The sequence below is a fragment of the Apostichopus japonicus genome, chromosome 6 (genome assembly GCF_037975245.1).
Source record: "Apostichopus japonicus isolate 1M-3 chromosome 6, ASM3797524v1, whole genome shotgun sequence".
In the NCBI taxonomy this organism is placed as follows: Eukaryota; Metazoa; Echinodermata; class Holothuroidea; order Aspidochirotida; family Stichopodidae; genus Apostichopus; species Apostichopus japonicus.
In genome coordinates this window covers 7,221,871-7,249,582 of record NC_092566.1, presented here as the reverse complement: position 1 = coordinate 7,249,582, position 27,712 = coordinate 7,221,871, and the positions used below count along the sequence as shown (strand labels likewise).

The 27,712-nt window shown below is 36.9% G+C and overlaps 1 protein-coding gene and 1 long non-coding RNA gene across 51 annotated transcripts in view; one reads left to right on the top strand and one right to left on the bottom strand.

Annotated features, from left to right (window-relative positions):
- LOC139968843 (uncharacterized) overlaps positions 1-27,712 on the top strand; it is a 97,546-nt gene that overhangs the window by 5,529 nt on the left and 64,305 nt on the right. The window lies entirely within an intron of this gene.
- LOC139968825 (scavenger receptor cysteine-rich domain-containing protein DMBT1-like) lies at positions 1,585-27,602 on the bottom strand. 50 transcript variants are annotated; one of them, XM_071973279.1, is made up of 31 exons: positions 27,414-27,602; positions 24,546-24,599; positions 23,968-24,021; positions 23,498-23,548; positions 23,092-23,145; positions 22,499-22,552; positions 21,907-21,960; positions 21,317-21,370; positions 20,726-20,779; positions 20,259-20,309; positions 19,547-19,861; positions 18,540-18,560; positions 17,863-17,907; positions 17,112-17,465; positions 16,602-16,727; positions 15,092-15,121; positions 14,553-14,906; positions 13,977-14,096; positions 12,734-12,751; positions 12,318-12,344; positions 11,383-11,700; positions 10,357-10,671; positions 9,964-9,990; positions 9,305-9,331; positions 7,983-8,300; positions 6,902-7,213; positions 6,245-6,450; positions 5,494-5,879; positions 4,195-4,309; positions 3,009-3,183; positions 1,585-2,654 (listed from the first exon to the last, which is right to left on the bottom strand). In XM_071973279.1, the coding sequence occupies exons 1-31, from the start codon at positions 27,475-27,477 to the stop codon at positions 2,482-2,484; spliced, it is 4,326 nt and encodes a 1,441-aa protein (XP_071829380.1). In that variant the 5' UTR covers positions 27,478-27,602; the 3' UTR covers positions 1,585-2,481. The 50 variants fall into 50 exon arrangements, with proteins under 50 accessions (XP_071829380.1, XP_071829382.1, XP_071829381.1 ...); XM_071973281.1 differs by having other exon boundaries at positions 20,259-20,306; XM_071973280.1 differs by having other exon boundaries at positions 23,498-23,545.

Sequence of the window (27,712 nt, the reverse complement as noted above, 5' to 3'; positions counted from 1 at the left end):
GTCAATTTGCAGAGTCAAGTTGGTAACTCGTCAATGCAATGTCCCTTCTACGCTTCCGTACAGATGGCAACGATGATGATGACGACGACGACGATGATGCCATATTGCCATATGCCCTGAGATTAAAAAAATACCTTGCTTTACATTTGTGCCTTGGGAGCAGAGGGGGGGGGGGGGTGATAAGGGTACTAGACGGAATGTGAACATCGGAAAAATGGTGAAGTCCAAAAATAGAAGACAGAGATGGGAAATTGCCACTCTCCTTTCACACATCCTACTTTCTGTAGCCCAATCCAGCCTGAGCGTAATACGTTAATATGTTTACTGCATCTAAAAGATCCACGAAGAGGGAATATATAGGAGGAAATCATTGAATATGTGCATACATATGTGCAACTATACAGTGCATTATGTGCCTTAGTTTGTATTTGTCAATCAATCTTTGACTACGGTCATCCTTATTATTGAGGTATTTCATAACATTCTCATGTTGAATGTAAGTCTGATGGTTAATGTAATGAATGGTGGTACCATGTTGTGCGATAGCAAGGCTAAAGATAACGGTAGACACTATACTCATTGTAAGTCATGAATCTTTGTTCAAGTGGCGGCAAGTGGAGGGAGGTGGGGGGGGGGGGGGACATTGGCACAGTACCCAGTTTTGTGAAAACCCTCAAATTTGGCCTCTTTATAAACAGGAAGGCAAAAAGTATCAGTATCGATTTTCATTTATCGTATTAATATATTTCTTTTTTGTTATTTTCAAATTTACCATGTTGTTGAAAATTTATTTAGAAAGTGCGCTGTTGTGATACGGAACTTACGGAGGTCCATGTAGTCGGAAAGCTTTGAGGAAACTTAGTGGTTTGCTCCCTCAAATCAGAGAAATATGCCCCACTGCCGCCCCCCCCCTCATTCAATGTGGAATGGTAAGAAGTTGAAAAGGCAAAGAAACTTTTTGGGGTGGAGGGGAGGGGTGGGGAGGGTAGCGATTGAGTGTGACATACCTCCACTGTGTAACATGTAGAAAATAAAAATCCTTTTGCTTTCTAAAGTTGTTTTTTTTTCAACTTTATTAGTAAAGAACGAAATGAAGAAAAGACACGTGAAAATGTGTGGCTATTTCACAGCATATATCCTTATAGTCAACATTGAGCACAATCTTTGGAATGTTACCGTGACCGCGAAAACTCGACACAAGCTGCAATATAAATTAAGGTGAAAACTATTACAAGCCTACCACTAAAAGCGTATAAATATAGGAACAACCAATCAAAGCAAAATTTAAAATGACAAACAAACAATCACTTATTGGACTAAATTAAGCACAGCTTATACGTGCATACAATATAATGTTACCAGCGATAAACGCGCTAAAATCACATGCTGTGGTGGTAACTATAAAACTTATATGTATATCATAAAGCCACACATTACAACAAAGACATTTTGGGGCTATTCAACTGGCGTGGTATATACCCTAGCGCTATAAAGACAACTGAAATTTTGTTTTAGAATAACTCTGAGAACTTTGAGCCCTCAGAAAAATTTAAGGCATCAAAATAAAAATTAAGATAATATAAAAAAAAAAAATTCAATGTATGACCTCATAGCCTATGTAAAGGGTAGTGCGCAACTGTCAAGTTACAGGATTGTTAATCAATTGAGCTAAGACAATGAAGTATATATGAAATGTTGAAGAGGAAGTCATTAATGATTTCATTCCTTTTACAACATCTCGCTCGGACACTCTTCGTGTGAATGTAAAGCCCACAAGTGAAACGCACATTGGAAGGTTTCCAAATTGACTTTACATAAGTTTATGAACTACATCGATTACTGAATTTTTCAATGAAATCAATTTGCTCTATAGAATCAGGAGCACTTGCTGGCATGTAGAAGCAGACGTGAAATGATTCTGTGTAGCATAGCCTACCACCTGTGATATATCGCTTTTAGTGATGCCAATCGGACATAAAATGTGCACTGTCACGATATCATAATACACTTATTAATATATCCAAACAGCCTGGTCTGTCAATTGCTCTCACCGCAAACCTTGAAAGTTGAGGAAGTATGTACAACCCTCCCCTCACCTTCACCGCCTTTTATCCTTTGTCTCGTAAAGCCGCAGGCCGCAGCGTATTCAGAACATCAAGTTCATTACAATAGAAAAAGTCAACAGTAACGTCACACAATCAAAGACAGAATTGACAGGTATACAACCAAAGACTTCACATAAACTTCGGTAATGAAACCAGTTGATTGCTTTTATTATTGCCAATTTCAACGTATCGATATTTCTCGTATGATTTCAGATTTGTATACCATTTCGCCTTCTGACTGCTTCTAATTTGCAAGCAATGATATTCACGTATTTAATGTATTACTCTTATAGATACATACAGGTAAGCTGTACCTTTAACTTATCCTATGATACTGAAAGACAACATACGCAGTCCGCTGTACCGAGATCTTGCTTTAGTTTTCTATTACTGGGAGTGTCGGAATACGTTGATAAGTGTTTTGTTTACGCAGGACTTTTACCATGACGACACTCATCATCACCAATCCTACAGTGAGGACTACACAAAGAGCAGAGATGGCCACCATAAAGGTACTAGAACCAGCAGTTACCTCATCGGATGAATGACCTATAAAAGAAGAGCGAGAATAAAAGGTGACTATAAATTCCTACAATATGAGGTCTGTAAAAGCTACCGTATAGCTCAGGGCTAGCGATATCAGAGTAAAGTTCCCGGATGGTGGTCTTAGAAGATACGGTAGCGGCCTAAATATAAGTTACGTCTTGAGAAACATATACATTTACATTCATATATAAATATTGTTTCGAAAAGGAGTGACGTACCATGTTTGGGAAAGTGTTGAGAATGGGGACTGGGGAGGTGACGGCGTTGAGAAATTAACGGGTTGCAATATAACACACACATTGTCACACCCACACATACTTATTTGATACTGACGTGTTCCAAACGATGACTACTTACCACTTTCAGCTACGGTTTTACTTTCCCAAAGTTTGATAGGGCCCTGCATAATTCTAGTAGGTTTCCCGTACGGTGTATCTACCGATCTACGATGTCGGCCTACCTCACAACCTTGACTGCATTCAGAGAACGCATCCGTGACGTCACACAAAATAACCTCACAATGTACCCACACCTGTAAAATACAACCATTTACAAGAATGAATTGACTAGTGAAAATCTGATTTAGCGTGAATAACAGTTTAACTTTAACAAGTAATACTATAAAAGTACGTGTAATCAACATATAGGAAACATGAAGATAAAAAGGGAGCTGAGAGGTAATTATTAGAACATGAGAAATACGATGTACCCTTCATACCCTAATCAGTGCTATGTTCCAGTAAATCAAATCAAATGGGCTTTTTTTCCTTATCTGGAAAGTGTCTCCTAAATTGGTTAAACAAATCAAGAATTAAATTGAATTGCCTAAGCGTATATGTAGTGTATGGTTTAAAATATTTAGGCCTTGCCTTAACCTTCAAATGTGGCTGTTTAAATGTGGCTCTCTATCAGCCTTATATATTTTTTAATAATCTGGAGCGAATACCGTACACAACGTAAAACAGATACTTGTTAGCTGTAGCCACAGGCCTGACTTCATGATATTTCTTAACAACATGATAATAACCATTACACTTAGGGCCTACTACACACACATACAGAGTATAGGATGACCAATATGGAAGTATTGTATATCATATCCCATTAACTATTGCAAATTGATACTCTATAGGTAACCTAACCGTTTGTAATGTTCCGAACGAACGTTGTAAAGTTTATCGTTTGCTTTTCTTCTCTAAGATACATATAGTTAACTCGTAAGTTCTGCTATTAAGTTCGTAAGTTTTGTTATAACAATAAATAAATACATAGTATAGGTACATTATATTTGTCTTTGAATGGTCACATAACCATCTTTGAGGTTTGGTACACCCACTGTTGTGACCAAATAGCTAAAAACTAATATATTATATATAAATTAAATAATTCATATAATGTTTTGTTTTTTATCCATCTGATTTCTATGCGTATTTATTTGTCTGATTCAGGAAACATTCTACCGAGACTTTCAACAGAGGGCGCTGTTTTTAAATATTTCGGCGCGTTAGCAACAGCAGGAAGGAGAGAAGCAACAGTTAGTTACCTGGGAGGTAGCACTACCGAGATCCTGACGGAAACGAAAGCTGGCGATTTCGAAGTCAGCTTGTGTCGGACTCTCTGGTGTTAAGACACGTACTGCTGCGTTATTTACCCCACACCTGTAAAGAAATGTTTGAAACTTGTCAGTTCTATCTGAAAAAATATTGTGTTAAACTTCATTATTATTACCTATTTTTAATTTTTGTTGTCTTCTCTGTACATGAACACATGCTAGACACAGCTATTCGTCTTTCGATATTCAAACAATATTCAATAAAGTCGACTTTGTGTAGGGAAATCTAGACTTCCACACAGCAATGTCTTTAAAAGGTCATGAGTAATAACCCCAAAATATGCTAGATATTCTGATAATGGTCACCCAACGATTACATTTCAAGAAGCACTTTATTGCCACTATGAAATGTAGTTACCCATAAATTAGACATTTCAATGTCTATTATAACACTCCACCTGAATTTCTGCGCAAATGTAGAAGAATCATAAACCCATGTAAAGTGCTTTTGAAAACTTGTCACTTAGCAATTGTCATTAGCTTGTCAAAATTTGGGGACTACAATGACGACTTTTTAGGACGGACTCTTAGTACGGTAACCCTACGACATATTGTTATGTACGTTCGATACCAAAACCAAGTTAGTTTGTCATGTTAGGAGTGCATTGCTTTAGTGCTTAATTATTTGCATTGCTTTACTTTGCTGAAAGTACTACAAATTGAGTCCATTTTCGCACAGTTTGGTAATACATTTGATATATTACATATTATGGAATTGGGATAATTCACACCTCTGATGTAGCAAATGTTAATACCTATCTTCAGTACGTTACATGATCTCACACGCACGAATGGAAAAATGAAGAGAAAATGGCTAAAGACAAACAGAAAAAGAAACAGGATGGATTTGACTGCTGTGTCCAGATTTCTTCATATATAGGCTAACGTAGTCTATACATTTATACTAAACTTGTTTTTGTTTATAAACAGTTATTACTATTATTAAGAGTGTTATTAAGTGTTAACTTTTGATACTACGGTGATGACAAGTAAAAGGTTTGACACTTGTTAACTGCTCTTGTCAACGCCTCCTTAAATGTATCTCAAATTTATTAGCAATTAAACTTAATATAGGACCATACCACATTTATCTATAGGTCCTAATGCAGGGCCCATATGTCAAGTATCAAGTAGAGAACCTGCCTGCCTGCTGGCTTTGCTGCTAATCCTTTCTCCCCACCACCCCAACCCCCCCCCCCCCATCACCGATCATCTAATGTAACAACTCACCCATCTCGTATAAACTCGTAGACCACTGCATCGTCGTAATCTGGCGATGGTGTCGCTCGGCAACTGCGGAGATGGATTTCTAAATTGCTCGCACCTTTGACCAACTCGGCTCGGAAGTACAAATCTGTTCCGAGCGTCGCCTCTACTGGGTACGAGTAGTACCTGGTGCTGTAATTAATATCTGTATACATGGCAAAGTCGTATTCGAAAAGTCCGCGTTCACGTTTTATGATGACGTCACTTATCGTCACAAAGTGAGACTGTAATTTCTTGAATCTGTCGTACTGACACGTGAGAGGTATCTGAAGGCTCATGTATTCAATGACACTATTGTTGTTGTTTATGTTGATGACCGCATTTTTGTAAAAACTGTAAGTTGAATTTTCCTGAAAAAATAATAATAATAAAAATAGTAATAGTAATAGTAATAATAATAACAATAATAATAATAATAATATGTAATAATTATTTTTACAAATCTAATATTTTCTAGACATCAAACGTGCTGGAACAGAAACTTATATGGTTTTTTGTTCTGATACATGAAATTCAGGACTCTTGCTAACAAGCTAGAGAGACCATCATTCCTCACCGCTAATAACCACCAAAAAGTACACTTTTTATATTTACGAAAAGACAACATTTTCCATCATAATTCTCTTAGTCATAATTTAGTTTCCATTCCACGGGATTATGTTAAGTTAGGGCAGGACGATGTTTGATTACATTGGTCACCACTGGTACTACTTACCAAATAAACGGTACCACATCCCGTGAGAGAGCTGTTCAGGCTTATATATGATCCACCATTATAAAACCCTCTGCATTGGGGGTCGTTGGCATCACCAGCCAAATGGATCTCGGAGGGGTGGAAATCACCTCCTATAAATGCCGTCGGGATATCCACTTGGAAATAAGAAGCTTCGCAATGAAGAACGATTTCTAGATCAACTGGAGCTTGAATGAAAAATGGAAAAAGAGAAAAGTGTACCGACCAAGTATTGGAAACTATATACAATACTATACCGAAATACAGGCAAAATGATCACATTTGTTAAAAAATATCTCATTCTTATTATACAACTAAAGAGCTTTTAAATATCAGGGTTGATCTTTTTACTCTTTTCTACTCCTCATCTGCTGATTAACATTATTCATTTTCAAAATTTTGCGAGAGATGAGTTCTGGAGCAAATCATAGAGATAATAAAACATTGGTAAACGTTTTGCTTCATCTTACTAAACATATATACGTTTTCATACGACCATTCCTCATGAATCGAGGGGGGAGAAGAACACAGTCAGCGGAAAGACAAGAGAGAAGCTGGCTACAACAGGTTCTGGTTAATTCTAAATTCTAGCTTATATCAGGAGGAGGGCCTAAAGCTAAGCCATTTTTCGTTACTCACCTGTGCACCTAACACTGGCATCCTCCCCGTGGCCACAGTTGTGCGATCCAATCCCATTGTGCGGGCACTGGTCCAGCGATGTCTCATGTCCAACACAATGGACATCATCCATCCATATGGGTCCACTCCCCGGCCCAAAGTAAGCATATCGGAGAGCCTCTTCTGCTTGTTGATAACCAAGTTGTCTGCAGACCACCGTTGCATCAGTAAGATCCCAATAGTCATCGCATACTGTACCCCATTGGTCGTTGTATAGGACCTCCACACGCCCTTCGTAAGGGTTGGAGCCTCCAATTAAGCGAACGTCCATTCCTGTTATTAATGGAAATATACAACTGAGGTCATGCTGTGTAATAATAATATTGAGGATCTATAAAGCGCAGACGTATCCAACGATAAAGGTGCTCATGAGGCGCATAATCAACGATAACCTGTCAAACATAGAGACAAATCCCTCCACATGGCAGCAGCTAAACAGCGCCCAACTGACAGTTGATCTCACAGGTCCCAATTTATACCCCTTGGCGAAGAGAGGCAATGGAGATAAAGTGCCTTCCCCAAGGACACAACGCAATGATCTGGCCAGGACTCGAACCTACAAACCTTAGATCACAAGTCCACTGGCCTGAAACCACTTGACCACAACGCTCTATATATGTAATGTAATTTTAAGACTATAGAAATGAAAAAAAGGTAAACAGAGGCAAAGAACACATAATGCTTGAAAAGTAATTGTGAACATTCAATAACTAATCGCTTCTTGGAAGGTTGAAAACTTCTTGTCGGTTCTTGAAAGCTTATAGTTATATAAGCTTTTATACATTGCATTCAGGAAAGTAATATGAAGAGCCCAAATAATCGATATTTCAAGATGTTCGTTTTCTACGGGTCCCAGATTGGGGTCATGGGCCCGGGCCTGGGCCGATTTGTGATTAAATGTAAACATGTATAGATATGGACGGGTTTGTCTACAGTCCACGCGAGTCATGAGATCCGATTCAAAACATATGATTCAAGTTTATGAACGGTTATGGTTTGATATGATGCATGATTTTGACGTACAAACAACCTTTGACCTTACCAGAGCACCGAACACCGGCGTCCTCATAATGGCCACAGTTGTGTCTACCAAATCCACTATGTTGACATTGATCGAGAGATGTTTCGTTCCCGGTACAGCGCACATCGTCCATCCATATCATACCAGATCCTTCACCGAAGTGCGCAGACGATAGAGCCGCGTCCGCCTTTTGGTAACCAAGCTGTCTGCACGCCACCATTGCATCATTCAAACCCCATAAATCATCACATACAGTGCCCCATTGGTTGTTGTAAAGGACCTCAACACGCCCCTCATTAGAGGATACACCGTCAACCAAACGGATATCAAAGTTGTAATCTATAAAAAAAAAAAGTTGTGAATGGAGAAGTTAAAATATGTAAAATGCATTAGAAAATGATTTATGAACCTAATATTGCATACCACGAAAATCATGGTAAAGGCATACCCTTCTCAATTGTGTGTTGACTGGAAAGGGAAAATCTGATCGCATTGATTAATTTCAACCTGTATTATGGATTGGTCTCTCCCCCGTAGTTGTGAACTGCCCAACCACACACATACATCTTCTAAAAAACATTTTGAAGCTCAATTGGAAATAATTTGAAATTTATATTCATAACTTCATCATTCAGGCGCGGATCCAGGGGGTGTGTTTACACCCGGTCCTCGGACCCGTACCCACCCCCCATCCCCCCCCAAAAACCCCTAAAAGTATTTATTGGCTAAAAATTTCGTATAGACCTTGTTATAGACCGAATTTATTACTTATTATGTCTCAGCTAATTATTACTAATTAGTATATACTAATTATGTCTCGGCATACTCCATTTAACGTCTACCAGTAATATAAGTAGAGAAATATACTTTGTAAAGGGGTCGGCTGCAACGAGTCCAGGGCAACACTCAATCCATTTTAAAAGCCTGGATCAGCCCCTGAAATTGATGCGATTTTGGAGGACCAAAACCACCAGATTATATTTTAAGGTACCTGAAATATTGTAATATTTCAACAACAAGCAAACCAAAGGTTGGTTTAAAAACAAAAGTTTGATAAAACTGCTGAAAGAGGGAGCTGTAAGCCCGTAACCAACAGAGCTGTAGACATATAGCTATGGCTCTGGTATAACCAAGAATTCAGAGGGTCACCTACAGTAAACGGAGGTGAACAGTACTTGTGTCCCGTAACGTTTTTGTACAATGGTGGTTCCACAGAATGGAGTGGGGGGAAGGGTCGGTAGTTCATACGGGGAGGAGTTATATATATATATATATATATATATATATATATATATATATATATATATGACAATTTATACACTAATAAGGTAATTTATACTTACTGGCTGTCGTTTGAATATTATATGAATCTGTGTCAAAACAAAGAGAGAGAAAAAACAAATAATTATTAAGATTTACTCCAGCGATACTGCCAGCCATGCATGGACGTAGCGATGCATGCAGTTATCAAACGACAGAGGACGGGGGTGGGGGGGTGGGGTTATTGTGGGCATGGGGTGTGATGAAGTGAGAAATTTGGTGAGAAAAAAGTGAGAAAGGGCAATTAATAGTTTAATGAGTGGGAGGTCATAATTGCACTGTAAATGCCTGTATCTTAATATAATATTAACCTTTGCTATATGCCTTTATATTTCTTATTTTTCTTGTTGTCTTTATTTTTTCCTGACGTATATTATTGAAATTAAAAATACATTATCCCATATTTCCAGAGTTTCCAAATTGACTCAGAGGGCCCAAATCTGTAGGCCCTTGCTCTCTTCTTGTCAGGTTCTTTATTTTCTGTTTTTTCTTTTTGGATAAGGCGATATCTATCGATCAGACCAGGACACTAGCAGGATCGTACACTCATTTATATACCACCAATGCTGTCCTAAAACCAAGATGAGACATTTTTAGTTGGGCCGTGTGACAACAAACTGCTGCCATTGTAAAGAAAAACATTTTAATTGATAATGGAATATGTACGTGCTTGTAGGCTTACCTGTTGTGGTTTGCACAGGGTTTGAATCTAAAAAAAAAGCAAATTAAAGGAAAATTGTTAGATTTGCACCTTCGATAAACTAATTCATGGGGCAAGTGCTCATGTTCATAAATTCTGAGGATTAATCATTTTAAGGTAGAGATGAGGGTCACGAATTTATTTGTGCTAGACAAAGGACAGATATAAATAATTGTATTTAAATATTTCCCAATGTGACATCTTTTCCTAGTGATTCGTGAGTGCATTTTGCCTTTTTGGCCCTGAACGGGTACCATACTAATATGCGCACTCAGAAGAGGAATTCAGAACAAAGCTATCTGCCATATGTCATAGATACCCCCCCCCCCCGCCCCCCCCCCCCAGAATGAAGAAAAATTTGAACTTTAACCTCACCCACAATACACTGTACTCCAGCATCTTCATTATGGCCACAGTTATGTGATCCAAATCCATCGAAATAACATTGGTCAATAGAGGTTTCGTTTCCAACACAGTGTACGTCGTCCATCCAAATAGGACCGAATCCTTGACCAAAATAGGCATTTATAGGAGCAGAGATAGCCCCTTGGTAACCCAACTGTCTGCAAACTACTGTAGCATCACTCATATCCCAATAATCGTCACATACAGTACCCCATTGGTTATCATAGAGGACCTCTACACGCCCTTCGTATTGAGTTGATCCACCCACTAGACGAACATCGACCCCTGTAGTCATTGTGAAAATGTAATTTTAATTTATATATATATATATATATATATATATATATATATATATATATATATATATATATATATATATACATATATATATATATATATATACATATATATATATATATATATATATATATATATATATATATATGAAGATATATATATATATATGAAGATAGATATATATATATATATATATATATATATGTATATATATATATATATATATATATATATTTATATATATATATATATATATAATTGAAATTGTAGTGAGTTGGAAAATCCAGAACAATGAAAAAACTTCCAGCCTCCACCGACATAGGTAGGGCCCCGGGAAATTTTCCGGTTTCCCGGTGGGCCAGTCCTCCCCTGACACCAGCAGACTACTTTTGAAAATTTATAATAATTTTTAGTATCATGCTAAAACCTGAGGCAAATACTGATAGTCTCTAAAAAGACTGTCGGCTCTTCGTCGTTATTGTTCTTATCTACACAACGATCTGTTACTGGTTGAACATCTCTAACAGCTTAAACAGCTACCGACCGTTCGAAAAACAAGCAAGAATTTAATGTTCTGATTGCTCTTTTTCCAGCAATTTATGGTCCGCAACTATACCGTTGGATTTACGCTAGACAGCATCATATCCGAGAGGAGCACATTACAAATACAAAATGTGAGGAAAACTACGATGAACTTACCAGTACATCGTACACTTGCGTCTTCACTGTGTGAACAGTCGTGCACACCAAATCCATCGTGTTGACAACCACTCAAGGATGCCTCATTCCCCACACAGTTAACTTCGTCCATCCATATTGGACCGACACCTGCACCAAAATACGCCCATATCAAGGCTGCCTCTGCTCTCTGATATCCCAGCTGCCTGCAAACCACACTGGCATCGTTTATGTCCCAATTATCGTCACAGACTGTACCCCATTGGTGATTATGGAAGACCTCAACACGCCCTTCAGATTGGAATATACCATTCACCAAGCGCACGTTGAGATTGTTGTCTGACAAAAAGAGCATATACCAAAGAATCTTAAATTGCATAGCATCACTCGCCTAACCGTTGTTTTACTGTTTCTAAGAGTAGCATCGAATCTATAAGGAAACGCTGTGTCGTTAAAGTTATAATCGACATTAACGTCATGAAAGCTTTACCCTTCTTATGGCGCAAATGATCGCGTAAACACAGGACTGCATAACCCATGTCAAACAAGGTTACATATATAGTCATAACAAGTTTACTACATATTTTAATATTAAATTAATATGAACAGTTTTATTTACTTTAAGTCGGTTTTATAATTATTTTACCACAATAACCAAGTATTAATCCCAGATTGCAACCCAGACAATGTTTTTTTGTTGGTTTTATTTCTAGTAGTAATCTTTATTTAGTTTCATAATTGCTAATTTAATCCGATTCGAGACATTTCGTCGCTCTGAAGCTCTTCTCAATATTAGTGCAAATTGCACACAAATTTTAAGAATTGTTAGCACATGTGCATAAACACATATTGAAAAACTAACTAAAAAGAAACAGGGTTTTCATTTTTTACTTTGTTTTTATAAATTACTCAAGCTTAGGTAAACATATTTTGAACTTTATTTGGTATATACTTACATAGCGTGGTAGTATAAATAGGTGGTGCTGTAACATATAAGAGAAATAGAACAATATTGAATTTGTGTTTATATAGAACAGATACATTGATAATCGATAGTGAAATGACACTGTCTCTAACCCCTCCCCACCCCACCCCACCCCCAAACACCACCACCCTTGCTGAGAGTATCCTTTTACCATGGGAAACTTAATATAATGTCAATAGGGAATTTCGCCCAAATACGACCATAGCGGTCAGTAACCTCTTTGAGAATCGCCAAAGAGGTGAGGATAATTTGTTCCATTTCCAATTTGGGTGATGGTATCCCAGTCTGTGATCTTAGTTTTCTGTAAAAAAAGCTTTACAATTTTTTTTTTTTTTTTGCATACTGACTAGTTTTGGTGACATTTTGGAAATGGATATTTTCACTTACCTCGTGTTGTCGTAAAATCTGTAGAAAATTAATTTAAAAAAAAAATAGTAAGTTAATTATTTTAATCGAAAAAATTGTTTTAATCGAATAGCTTAAACGTTAGATTAACGCCAATCATTTATATTTCCTCGGAGTGCGAAAAACTTAGATATAGACTTGCAGTTTGTGCACTGTTTATCCTTAAAGAACCTTCTTTTGCCAATCAATACAGTACAGTTCATTATTACTCCATTAAATTATCCCCTTCATTAAATAACTGTTGTTTCGTTTAGTCTACTAAATAGTTTACAATGGTAGCAAGCGAAACTAATATAAAGTGGTCATTGTGTTGGAGCGCGACATTGGCTGCATCGAAAAATCGAATCAACACGGGTGTAATATTTCGAATGAAACTTTTATGTTTTTTATATGATGTGGAATAAGTTCTCTTTAACAGAAACACTTTTCTTCAGGTCGCTTGGGTGGATTTACATTACTCTTAAATCTTAAGCAATCAATCAATCAGTGAAGCACCCAAATAAAACAAAGTAATTACTACTGATATGCCCCATGAAGTAAGTGAACCTGCTTTTTTTTTTCTCGAAACATTTTGAATGTTTCACAGCTCGGCTTATTTCGAGATTCTTGTGAAAGCTCAGGAGTTTGTGGTATGATATCTTTACAACATAAGTCATCCCTTGCAGAGAGAATATAAAGTAAACTGGATATTGAGGCAAAATACCGAAAAACCGAGATCTCATAGTCAAGGGCGTAGGAACCGGGGGGCTGGGGCAGAAAACCCCTTTTTCATTTCCAAATGAGAAAAAAAAATCTCATTTGGAGCACCAAATTGCATCTAAGGCCTGGTGAAAATACAAAATTAAGTTTACAAAATGGAGTGGGTGTTGAAGTGTGCTATATTGCACCAAATTGCATCTGAGGCTACCTGGAAATGCAAAAAATTCCAAAGGGGAGTGGGACACCCCATCCCCTTAGACCCCTCCCCCAGGCCGGCCATCAGTCTTCAGCCCCCCCCCCACTCAAAAGTACCTTCCTACGCCACTGCTCATAGTCTTTCTGAGTTCATTCTAAGTTACGATCCTCTATTACTAACGTGTATAACCATATGAGCGTTGCGATGTTATAGCAACCTAACATATCACGCGCTTTCAGGCTTTGTCAGGCGTTGGACGTTACCTTGGAAACAGAGACAAATTTCATAAAAGAAGAGAATGATTAAGAGAAGACAAAAGCTGTGAATTACTTGGACAGTTTTGGAGACCATAGTCAATTCCATTCGCACAATTTCTTTCGGAGTCGCACGCAGCTCTGCGTGGTATGCACGCTCCATTCTGACAGTTGAACTCATTCCCACATTCAATTTCTGAGGAAAAAAACGTACGTTACAATAGTGTTATGCAAATTACGATATGAATATTCGTAAACTTGTGTTAATACCTATTTTAAATAAATGCGTAGATGTGTTATCAGTTGTTTTGTTTTTATAGAATAAACTAATGAATCAGTTACGTCACATACGAATATGTTACGGTGGAGTGGCGTTTCTATTGCATAATATTCTGCTTACGATAAGTATGGCTTTCGCCCTCCCCCCCCCCCGCCCCCCGCCCCCTCCCGCTGACCTGTTGCAATTGTAGTGGACTTAATAACAGATTATCATTTTGACGGCCAGTTAAACTTTAAAACATATATGGTTACGCCTCTCATAATAACAAACTCCAACCTTCTTAATCATGAATTTGGCATATTCTGATGTATTGTTAATCTTTAGACAAAATAAAAAATATACAATTTCAGGAAATAACTCTACATTAATTACCATTGGTAGTAAAGTTAACCGGTTCTGCGAAACCTCTGAAACCCTGGTAGTTCACGATGTCATCGGTGGTGAAAGTTAACCACATTTGATTCCCTTCCGATACTACTTTGATTTCATCCACGAAAGGACCTCCGGAAAACTGAAGCACGGATTCCTGATTCGTAATGTTTCCATTACCTATTATAAGATAGTCAAATCCTCGCTCAGTTCTTATAAAATCAATATTTATAAGGACGTGCATTCCTTCAGGTGCAATGAAAATCATCTCTTGTCGTAAATTATTCGGGTACTGGTAATTGTCGAAGTTCACAGAATTAAAGTTGTAACGAGACTCAAGAGTAATAACTTCGTGAACTGTAAAGAAAAATACACAAATTGAGGTATAGGTTTGCAAACATCAATACTGTGGAAGGCTGTTCTAAAGTATTATGGGAGTTTTATTATAATAAAAGGATAAGTATTTTGTATACTGATTTTTTTTTCTTTTCTCTTTTTGCTGAAAAGATCTAAACGTATTTATAATTTTTTTTTTCTCTTACCATTCGTTGGTGGTTGAGCTGTCGTGAGATCTGTGTAACAGACAAAACACAATGTACCATTATATATGAAATATTTCCATGTTACGATAACATGCCAGCCACAATGGTTAATAACGTGTTCATGTCATGATTTCAGGCTAAAGCAGACTTTGCAAACGTGACGGTGGGTAAGTTGTGTGAGGGATCGATGGTGTCATAGGGGTGTATGGAGGAGGGAAGGGGGCAATTTGTGCAACAGAAGAATAGAGGGCTAAGGAGAGGTGCGGAGAGGGAAAAGTAGGGCAAGAACTATATATGTGTGGTGAGGAAGGTATCGGTACTTCAGTGTAAGGTATTTGAGAGTGTGGGACGATCAAACTGATAACGTGATTAGATGGGCGGGTGAGGAAGGCGGGAGGGGGGGGGGTGGCGGGGAAGGTCGAATGATAGAAGATAAATGAGACTGTATCATGCAAAAACTCCAAAGGATTGCACAGAAGATAGGCCTGTAAGATAATATAACAAAATATAGCCTATATATACTTCAAACCACTATAGACTGACGAAGTATTCTTCCGAAAAGTTCGTCGTTGAAGAAGATCCTTCTATAAAAACAACCTTCTATGTTTCTAAATAAACAGTTTGTTGACATGTTTGGTCATTTCAGGGTATTTGCAATTGTTATGTTACGAAATGCCAAAATTTTGATGGCTATAATCAACGTTCTTGATAATTCTTGCATACTTGGATCAATACTCCAGTTAAATGACTAGTAATTAGGACATGCCCTGTGTGATTGGGCGGTATCACTGTATTATTCTCCTGTTTCATAATATTTCATTCATTTATATATTTCCAGCCAACAACAAATTTTTTACAGAATTATCATAGAAAACGTTCAGTGTGTATGTAAACGAATTATATTTACATTCTATTATTATCTTTATTTATTGTACATTCGGTACACTGAAAGGTCAAACTTATTTAATTATTATCTACGAGTTCTTCTCAACATTGTTCTGGTTAGAGCTAAAACACATCAAGAAATTACACACCTGTAATCAATTTACTTATACAATCTGCCATGACGAAACATTCTTACAATAAAAATACATAATTCTGACCAGGCGCGTAGCCAGGAATTTGCCAAGGGAGGGGCGAAGCTGTAGATTCTGCATTGCAAACTATCTAAGCGTAGCGCCACCATGGTTGGCGCGAAGCGTACAAGAAAATTTTGGCTGTAAATGCCTCCCAGATCGCCGGAAATGGCACTTCCCATGCCTTGTTAGTTGCATCTTAGCATTTTCTCTTTTGAAAATACTAGCGATATCATAAAAACCTTAAATTTTTTTGTAAGAAATATGCTCAAGGGGGGGGGGGGGGCGGGTGCCCCCTTCGCCCCCCCCCCCCTTGGCTACGCGTCTGATTCTGACCATAACAATACATAATTCTGACCATAACAGTTGCATCACATCTGACCATAGCAAAACATTATGACAATAAAAACAAAGAGAAGCAAATGAAAAGTCACCTGTAGGCAAACAATTGCTATTGTACTCGTCACTCCCATCAGGACAGTTGTGAAGATGATCACAAAGAGACTGTCTTGGTATACAACTGCTGTTACTACAGCTGAAATCACTACCGCAGTCAAATTCTTTGTGATACAAAAAGACAAAAGGGGGTTTATTGTTATTGTTTAAATTGTATAATGGATGGAAAAGAGAGGCAAAGATTGTATTAGCAGAATGTTTGATGAACTCAAAATATTGGAAGGGGTTATGTTAGGGCTACATATAACTACATATGGCTACATATGACTACGGTATGTTGTGACGTATATATATATATATATATATATATATATATATATATATTGCAATAACTGAAATATTTCCTGTTCCCTATGGGCAGCATTTGTTCATCGTACGTAAATCTAGATGTGCCATCACTAAGTGTTTTCGGACTCTTTCTTCAATAAAATATGACGACCATGAATTGATGTCTAATCATAACAGATTTGGGTGGTATTTAAACTTACCATCCGACGTCATGTTGGTTACTTCTACGTAACCTTTGAACCCAACCCCAATAACTGACGAATCGCTCCTGAAAGTGAACCAGAGACTGCCCATTGACGATATAGCGGTCAGTTGATCTACTACTGGCCCTCCCGAGTAGGATAATAGAAGATTTTCGCCTGGTACTGCCCCGTCTCCGATATTTAATGTATCGTAATGTTCCTCGGTAAACAAAAAGTCAATGTGGATGTATAATTGGTGCCCCAGTGGTGCTTTGAAAATCATTTCTTGGTGCAAGTTGTTGCTGTAAAATCCTCTGCTAAAGTTGACAGACGTGAAGTTATATCGAGCATTAACATTTACGGTTTCCGAAACTGGGGGGAAAAAAGACAGAGGAAAACCAAAGCAAATATGAGAGTTAGAAATATATGCAAGTAAAGACAACTTTAGAAAGAATCTTTCAGCATTAGTTGTATTTGCATATCAAAGGAACAGATATAATAGAATTTAGAGCATTAAGCATTGTTATATATATAACTGTAAGCTAATTATGAATACATTAAAGTTCACCGTGAGACAATGGGCGTGATTTCAAGGGGGGAAACTAAGACTGCATTTGACGTTTGTTATAACGTGGTGTCGATCTGACGCTGCCATGTAAATTATCCCATAAACTCATTTGGATGGTTTACTGAGAATAAGGCGAGCTAAAAAATGGTAAAATGAAGAAAAAGAACGAAACCGAAAATAGGCAATGAATATCATTCTCACCGTTAACATGTGGATGGCCATACAATGATGTGGTTGGGTGAAACGCTGTCAGGCGACAAAGAAAAACAATAAAGATATATATAACTTTATCGGCAGAAATAGAACACAGTTTGATAAATAGTGGCGCAACCCAACGCGTGGAGGGCCAGGGTGGGGTAGGGTGGGAAGAGGGGATACTTGGGTCGACTGAATATCCTCTTCGACAACAAGTGACAATATCATCGTATAATTTAATTTAATTAATTTAATTGAATTAAATTCTCAAAATGCCCCGAATTATTTGTTAGGAACATAAACCTTCATGGGGGGGGGGGGGGGTCTGTAGGCCGATGGAAGAATTTATAGAATAAATACTTTTTACATTACTAGTAATCACATGCAACATGCAATTTTGACTAACTTTCAAACTTCTCGTCTGTTTAGTCATTACTTGATAATGAACCACAGTTTTGTGTTATTTAAGTGTTGGATAACAATGACAAAATTTACTTTAAAAAATATTTAAAAAATGCTAGCTGATTTAAAAGTGAATATTTAAAATGTCAGATGATCTTCTTTTTGTCTCGAGGATCCAAGGATGGTAGAAAAAAGTGGTATCATAGTTAATTTTATTTTTGCGTATTGGCGAAAACAACCTTTAATAATAATATATTTAATAAACCGTGAGATATACTTACGTGGAGAAGTTGAGGTGAGCACTGTTGAAGGAAGAAAATGAACCAAAACTTCAGTCGTTTATTCTAATTCCAAATTGACAACTTATTAACTCTGTTTAATTTCACTTTGCTACGAGGTGGTTTCAGTTTGTCACAAACTCATCGTTTCGGTTTAGTAATTGATAAGTACCACGATGAGGTTTTATCTCTATTTCTGTCCGTCCGTTCGTCCGTCTGCATGTCGGCTGTCTGTCTGTCCATCCTTTTTATTATTTCTGGAAATTGCTACAACAAACTGTTTATATAAAGGCACTAAATTATAACTCCTCTAATTTGGTTCATGTTTGAAACAATCGAGAAAACATGCATAACATTGGAAATTAAGTAGCATAGATTGTACTGCCAACTATATGTCCAATTGATTTTGGAAAATGGGTTAAATTCATATTGACAACCACATCACTTTTCAAGTGTTTTTAAAGCGACTACTAGAAGTGCTTTGTGTGGCGCTCTTCGCAAATGTAAGTGCCGAACATGTCGCCACGCTCCCTTCCGAACTACAGACTAATATATCAGACACGCAACGTCACACATGCATTTCTATAGCGAGTGAGCGCTATTAATTAGTTGGTAAACTAAGTTGAAGATAGAGACCGGGTCAACAATATATTACTTGTAGAGAAAGTTATTAGACGGGGGATCCATTGTGTAAAACATGTTCTTATCATTTTACGATTTCAATTGCGTTGTATGCTTGTCACCGTTCCGGTTCATACCAAAGACAAAACGACACAAGAATCACATCTCAGTGTACAAACCTGTAGTGTACATGGTCAGAATATATTCATAAATTGATTATCATTGTTCAGTGTGTCAATCGTTACCTTGTATGTATATAAGCGGTGTAGTGGAGCTGTTGCGCCAGTACAATTTGTTGCCACGGTAACTAGCTTTATCTCATAAACTTAAACGCTAATTGTAACTCTTTTATTCAGAACAATGTTGCAGTTAGCAATGAAATAAGTTACCTTCACAGGCAATACCAACATCTTCACTATGGCTACAGTCGTGATTTCCAAAGCCGGCATGCGCACACTCTGATAAGGAATTCTCGTTTCCAAGGCAATCTACTTCGTCCATCCAAATGGGCCCTGAGCCTGGAATTACATTTGTAAGGTATCCCGAAGCGGTATCATAACCGAGCTGTCTGCAAGCGACAAGTGCATCTACAATGCCCCAGCGGTCATCACACACCGTTCCCCAAACACCGTTGTATAGGACTTCGACGCGTCCAACTTGAGGCGTGCTTCCCGATACCAGACGAATGTCCTCAATATCACCCCCTATGCGATACAAAAACATGGATTTAATCATGCATTTACATATTGTTTATAGAGTTCGAAGTCAATAGACTTGTATACAACATTCTGCTATTAGACAATATTAGAGGACGTTGTGAAATATCAGTCACATGATTCCATAATATAGAAAGAAGCACGATTAACACATTGATAAAATCTGGAGAAAATTGGTGAACCCTGTTTGTAAGTCACGCAGCAATTATAATAGTTTATATACAACAGTTGTCTGTTCCGAGTTGTCTGATGATATATATATATATATATATATATATATATATATATATATATATCTAAAAAACTAAAATATAACTAAATGTAACAAATAGTTTAACCCCCCCCCCCCCACCCACTAAAAATGAGAAAATCAAAGGATACATACATTGGGCTAAAGTTGTAGAACCGTCCGTGGTAACAGCATCTGTAGTAACTGCTAAGAAAAAATGGTAAAATACAATGAAAGGGGGGAATGAAGATTTCATCAAAATTGACTATAGTTGAAAGAGAGAACCCACCATGGTTTTTACTTTTCTTGTCGCATCCCCGCATTAGCATAGTTGGTCTAGTTTAATGTGTACGCCGATGGGACATCTCTATCATTGCATAAATGCTTTGTGGATTGCTCAGTAACAAACTCCGCTAACATTCACCATGAAAATATTTAATGAAAAACAAATGGCAGCTTAGAACCTTCCCTCCTTGACTACGTCAAACGTTGACAAAATGGTAGTCCTCGTAATATAACCTTTAAACCAGGAAACGGAACAAGAATTTTCTCAGCTGTTTCGGGGAGTTGTTCAGTACAAAGATCTCTTGTAGATAAGATTTAATTGCAGTTTAGACGCTTACCTGAGTGCGCCGTTGTGGAAGAATCTGCAGTGGTGACGCTGTCTGCAGTCGAAACTGAAAAAAAAACGATGTTATTTAACTTATAGTAAACGGTTTGCACTGTTTTGGGTTAAATTGTTGATATTTTATTTCCATAATCATCGTCCGTGGTAACAACATCTCTAGTAACTGCTATAAGAAAAAAAATGGTAAAATACAATAAAAGGGGGGAATGAAGATTTCATCAAAATTGACTATAGTTGAAAGAGGAAACCCACCATGGTTTTTACTTTTCTTGACGCATCCCCGCATTAGCATAGTCGGTCTAGTTTAATGTGTACGCCGATGGGACATCTCTATCATTGCATAAATGCTTTGTGGATTGCTCAGTAACAAACTCCGCTAACATTCACCATGAAAATATTTAATGAAAAACAAATGGCAGCTAAGAACCTTCTCTCCTTGACTACGTCAGACGTTGACAAAATGGTAGTCCTCGTAATATAACCTTTAAACCAGGAAACGGAACAAGAATTTTCTCAGCTGTTTCGGGGAGTTGTTCAGTACAAAGATCTCTTGACGATAAGATTTAATATCAGTTTAGACGCTTACCTGAGTGCGCCGTTGTGGAAGAATCTGCAGTGGTGACGCTGTCTGCAGTTGAAACTGAAAAAAACGATGTTATTTAACTTATAGTAAACGGTTTGCACTGTTTTGGGTTAAATTGTTGATATTTTATTTCCATAATCGTCGTCCGTGGTAACAACATCTCTAGTAACTGCTATAAGAAAAAATTGGTAAAATACAATAAAAGAGGGGAATGAAGATTTCATTAAAATTGACTATAGTTGAAAGAGAGAACCCACCATGGTTTTTACTTTTCTTGACGCATCCCCGCATTAGCATAGTCGGTCTAGTTTAATGTGTACGCCGATGGGACATCTCTATCATTGCATAAATGCTTTGTGGATTGCTCAGTAACAAACTCCGCTAACATTCACCATGAAAATATTTAATGAAAAACAAATGGCAGCTAAGAACCTTCTCTCCTTGACTACGTCAGACGTTGACAAAATGGTAGTCCTCGTAATATAACCTTTAAACCAGGAAACGGAACAAGAATTTTCTCAGCTGTTTCGGGGAGTTGTTCAGTACAAAGATCTCTTGTAGATAAGATTTAATTGCAGTTTCAAGACGCTTACCTGAGTGCGCCGTTGTGGCAGAATCTGCAGTGGTGACGCTGTCTGTAGTTGAAACTGAAAAAAAACGATGTTATTTAACTTATAGTAAACGGTTTGCACTGTTTTGGGTTAAATTGTTGATATTTTATTTCCATAATCATCGTCCGTGGTAACAGCATCTCTAGTAACTGCTATAAGAAAAAAATGGTTAAAATACACTAAAAGGGGGGAATGAAGATTTCATCAAAATTGACTATAGTTGAAAGAGAGAACCCACCATGGTTTTTACTTTTCTTGACGCATCCCCGCATTAGCATAGTCGGTCTAGTTTAATGTGTACGCCGATGGGACATCTCTATCATTGCATAAATGCTTTGTGGATTGCTCAGTAACAAACTCCGCTAACATTCACCATGAAAATATTTAATGAAAAACAAATGGCAGCTAAGAACCTTCTCTCCTTGACTACGTCAGACGTTGACAAAATGGTAGTCCTCGTAATATAACCTTTAAACCAGGAAACGGAACAAGAATTTTCTCAGCTGTTTCGGGGAGTTGTTCAGTACAAAGATCTCTTGTAGATAAGATTTAATTGCAGTTTCAAGACGCTTACCTGAGTGCGCCGTTGTGGCAGAATCTGCAGTGGTGACGCTGTCTGTAGTTAAAACTGAAAAAAAAACGATGTTATTTAACTTATAGTAAACGGTTTGCACTGTTTTGGGTTAAATTGTTGATATTTTATTTCCATAATCATCGTCCGTGGTAACAGCATCTCTAGTAACTGCTATAAGAAAAAAATGGTTAAAATACAATAAAAGGGGGGAATGAAGATTTCATCAAAATTGACTATAGTTGAAAGAGAGAACCCACCATGGTTTTTACTTTTCTTGACGCATCCCCGCATTAGCATAGTCGGTCTAGTTTAATGTGTACGCCGATGGGACATCTCTATCATTGCATAAATGCTTTGTGGATTGCTCAGTAACAAACTCCGCTAACATTCACCATGAAAATATTTAATGAAAAACAAATGGCAGCTAAGAACCTTCTCTCCTTGACTACGTCAGACGTTGACAAAATGGTAGTCCTCGTAATATAACCTTTAAACCAGGAAACGGAACAAGAATTTTCTCAGCTGTTTCGGGGAGTTGTTCAGTACAAAGATCTCTTGTAGATAAAATTTAATTGCAGTTTCAAGACGCTTACCTGAGTGCGCCGTTGTGGTAGAATCTGCAGTGGTGACGCCGTCTGCAGTTGAAACTGAAAAAAACGATGTTATTTAACTTATAGTAAACGGTTTGCACTGTTTTGGGTTAAATTGTTGATATTTTATTTCCATAATCATACAACTAAGTAGACCGACTATATAGTTCTGTTTTATTATTATTTCCAATAAGGAAGAAAACCTTGAAACGTAAACGAAAAAAAAGAAACATATATATAAAAAATATATATAAAAAAGAAATATATATATACATATATATACATATCTATATATATATATATATATATATATATATCTAAAATAACTTAAATATAACTAAATGTAACGAATAGTTTAACCCCCCCCCCCCCCCACCCACTAAAAATGAGAAAATCAAAGAATACATACATTGGGCTAAAGTTTTAGAACCGTCCGTGGTATCAGCATCTCTAGTAACTGCTTTAAGAAAAAAATGGTATAATACAATAAAAGAGGGGAATGAAAATGTCATCAAAATTGACTAAAGTTGAAAGAGAGAACCCACCATGGTTTTTACTTTTCTTGACGCATCCCCGCATTAGCATAGTCGGTCTAGTTTAATGTGTACGCCGATGGGACATCTCTATCATTGCATAAATGCTTTGTGGATTGCTCAGTAACAAACTCCGCTAACATTCACCATGAAAATATTTAATGAAAAACAAATGGCAGCTAAGAACCTTCTCTCCTTGACTACGTCAGACGTTGACAAAATGGTAGTCCTCGTAATATAACCTTTAAACCAGGAAACGGAACAAGAATTTTCTCAGCTGTTTCGGGGAGTTGTTCAGTACAAAGATCTCTTGTAGATAAGATTTAATTGCAGTTTAGACGCTAACCTGAGTGCGCCGTTGTGGCAGAATCTGTAGTGGTGACGCTGTCTGAAAATGAAACTGAAAAAAAACGATGTTATTTAACTTATAGTAAACGGTTTGCACTGTTTTGGGTTAAATTGTTGATATTTTATTTCCATAATCATCGTCCGTGGTAACAGCATCTCTAGTAACTGCTATAAGAAAAAAATGGTTAAAATACAATAAAAGGGGGGAATGAAGATTTCATCAAAATTGACTATAGTTGAAAGAGAGAACCCACCATGGTTTTTACTTTTCTTGACGCATCCCTGCATTAGCATAGTCGGTCTAGTTTAATGTGTACGCCGATGGGACATCTCTATCATTGCATAAATGCTTTGTGGATTGCTCAGTAACAAACTCCGCTAACATTCACCATGAAAATATTTAATGAAAAACAAATGGCAGCTAAGAACCTTCTCTCCTTGACTACGTCAGACGTTGACAAAATGGTAGTCCTCGTAATATAACCTTTAAACCAGGAAACGGAACAAGAATTTTCTCAGCTGTTTCGGGGAGTTGTTCAGTACAAAGATCTCTTGTATTGCAGTTTAGACGCTTACCTGAGTGCGCCGTTATGGCAAAATCTGCATTGGTGACGCTGTGTGCAGTTGAATCTGAGAAAAAAAAAACGATGTTATTTAACTTATAGTAAACGGTTTGCACTGCTTTGGGTTAAATTGTTGATATTTTATTTCCATAATCATACAACTAAGTATACCGACTATAGTTCTGTTTTATTATTATTTCCAATAAGGAAGAAAACTTTGAAACGTAAACGAAACAAAGAAACACATCTAACTAATAAAAATCTTCGCCATACTGAAATGCTATGTGGGTGTAGTATTTGATCTGTGGATTTAGAAAATTTCCATTATTTTTATTAAGTATCCCCATCAGCCAATGGAATATCCCTCTACATAGTGAATAAAAAAAGAAGTGTCCCGGCTTTTTCTGTTTGTTTTTTTTTTGGGGGGGGGGGAGAATCAGTTTGAATATATAATTACTACTAAGCATTTGGAGTGTTACTCTGTGTCACGTGATCATATGACTTGGTTGAACTTGTCAGTTCAGATATTGACCAAAGTTCAAAAAGGTACCGTACTTAAAGTGCAGCGAGGGAGCTAGAAAAACCGCCAATTAACATTGTAGATAAAACAACGAACCTTTCCTTAACAATAACACTAAACTAGTAAACTTTGATTATCTTAGATATGCAAAAGGCGACTAAAATGACTACATATTTACTTACAGAGTAAACATCGTTCTATTTAATCTGTTAACAATTAATAATATGAATGTAATCATGAGGTTGCAGGAATTGACTGATTAACCTTTCACAAGCCAAACCCGTTATGTCTACAACGTTTGTTCTTGGGAACCTGTTCGAGTATCCGCGATTGGAGGAATAGTTTTGAAGGTAAAAAAAATGGTCTTGACCTTTCACCGGTGAACTTACGCAATCATTAAAGTACAAGGGCTCCAAAGTTAAAACAGTACTCTAAACTAACAATCAGTATCCCACACTGTAAAATATATACCAAGAATTATGTAATGTAAGCTAGTTTCTTGTCTGAAATATGAGGTAAAAGTTGGAAAATTTTAATTCAAATATTTGTTTTCTAGAAAAACAACACACATATTTGAGCTCAGACATAGATATTAACTTGAGTTGCAACTTCAAATAGTCACAAAAAAGGACTCGAAAGTTAAAACAGTACTCCAAGTAAAAATCAGTACCCCCAACCTGTACTATATGCCAAGAATTATGTAATGTAAGCTAGTGTCTAGTAGGAATTATGAGGTAAAAGTTGGAAAAGTTTAATTCAAAGATTTGTTTCATAAAAAAGCACATATTTGAGCTGAGACACAGTTTGCTTCGACGTTTAGAGAGCCAATTGTATTTTGGCTGCGTATACAATACGCACGTGCTTATACGAAGGGCTTTTAACTCCAACTAACTATGGGTAGAAGACGTAAATTAAATTCAGATCCATGACTTAAAAAAGAAGGGGTAGGGCACTTGAGTCGTTGACGAAGACTTCCATGTATGAGGTGGGGAGGGGGGTCTTGGAAAATCCCACACACCCATCATAAGAAGGAAAGGAAGAAATTAAATGTCACATCTTACATTCTAAAGCATATTTTGACTATATATTTAATTACATCCAAATACCTTAACGCCAAGTCGTGCTCATAACTACTTTTACCCCGCGTTGTCACTATTTTCCTGCAAGTTTTACCAAACTTACCAAATATCTAATACACAGAATATGTTTACAATCCATCAAATTACAAACCAAGTCTCCTAGTATAGACATTATGTTGTTGACTAGTTGAACGTTTATTAATTACAAGTAATTACCATGATTCTTATGAACTTTAGATCATTCATGGTCGCCCTTGTACTTTTCGTGTCCGTATATATTAGTCTCATGCAAACAGTAGGCGAGACATTAATTTTTGACAATGTTTTTTTTTTTTTTTTTGCCGTTTTTTTCCTTATTATTTGATATGATGCTTGTATTATATCTATTAAGTCAAGCTAACGGTTAAGTACAATGGTATTTTATTTTCGAATAAAGCGAGGGTCATTAAGAGCAAGGTATAAAATAAATATATGTACTGACTAAATACTTTATTGGAATATTTGCCAAATCACTGCTATTCCTATTCTGTCCTTCCGCCGTAAAAGAAATTGAAAAAAACTTTTAATTAATTAGTCTTTTAATTAATAAGTCTGCGATAAAAGTGAGGAACAAAATCCTCTCGCCGAAATAGTACGGTAAGAATTTAATTAATTAATTAATGTGGAAAAATGCTAGAAAAATTGAAGTGTGGTTGGAGATACTATATTTAAATACCCATAATGCATCTGTTCTGTTATAGAACATCTGTTGTGTTTGGTCACCAATTTCCCAAACCAATGTGAATATTTCTCACAATATGTTATCGATTGATGACGTTAAGACACCAAACGAGGCTTATATAGTCATATAAGCAATCCTGTCATGTAGAACTAAATATTGATCTAATTTATAGCCTAAACATTCGTCAGAATGTAGAATTCCAGTTTTGTTTTTTCCAGGGGAGTATACCCAGATCCCCCTCCCTCTCTCCCAATGTACAGGGGAGTCGGCTTCAACCACCTCAGGGCCACAAACCCTCCATTTGTAAATCCCAAACCAGCCCCTGACATGATTAACAAAATACAAGTTGAATTAATTAAGGAGTTATTTGAATCAATGAGTATGATTTTGGGTAACTATACATTGATTACATGTTAGATCAATAAAGAAAGATCAATAGTAGAAATAAGGACGTCTTAATGGAAAAAAAGAAGAAATAAGTTCCTCTTTTCCCCTTAAACTCCACAAAATCAGCAAATTGACATACAAAAAAAAAAAAAAAAAAAAAAACAATGTACTCACTAGCTGAAGAGGGTGCAGTCAAATAAAACAGAATTATCACCAACGAATGGAAACTGATATCCATCTTTCTTATATCTGGCTTGAAAGTTTGCAATTTTTCTGATCTGGTCGAGTATTTCTCTCTTTCGTCTTCGATTATAGTTTCGCGGGTGAGATACCAGTGAGATACCAGTGGTTTGAACTGAGCTATAAATGTCTCCAACTTTATATACGTATATTGGGCTGTATTGACATTGTGAACAAATTTCTTAGGAATCAACTGTAGACAATGGTTGATAAATCGCTGGTAAACAAATACG

Bases quoted from the DNA above. Each gene is read 5' to 3' on its own strand.
- LOC139968825 (XM_071973279.1), bottom strand. From the start codon at position 27,477: ATGGATATCAGTTTCCATTCGTTGGTGATAATTCTGTTTTATTTGACT. The intron at 24,600-27,413 runs GTGAGTACATTG...TTTTTTTCTCAG, and splicing joins GACTGCACCCTCTTCAGCTA to ATTCAACTGCACACAGCGTC. The intron at 17,466-17,862 runs GTGAGAATGATA...TTTTCCCCCCAG, and splicing joins TGGCCATCCACATGTTAACG to TTTCGGAAACCGTAAATGTT.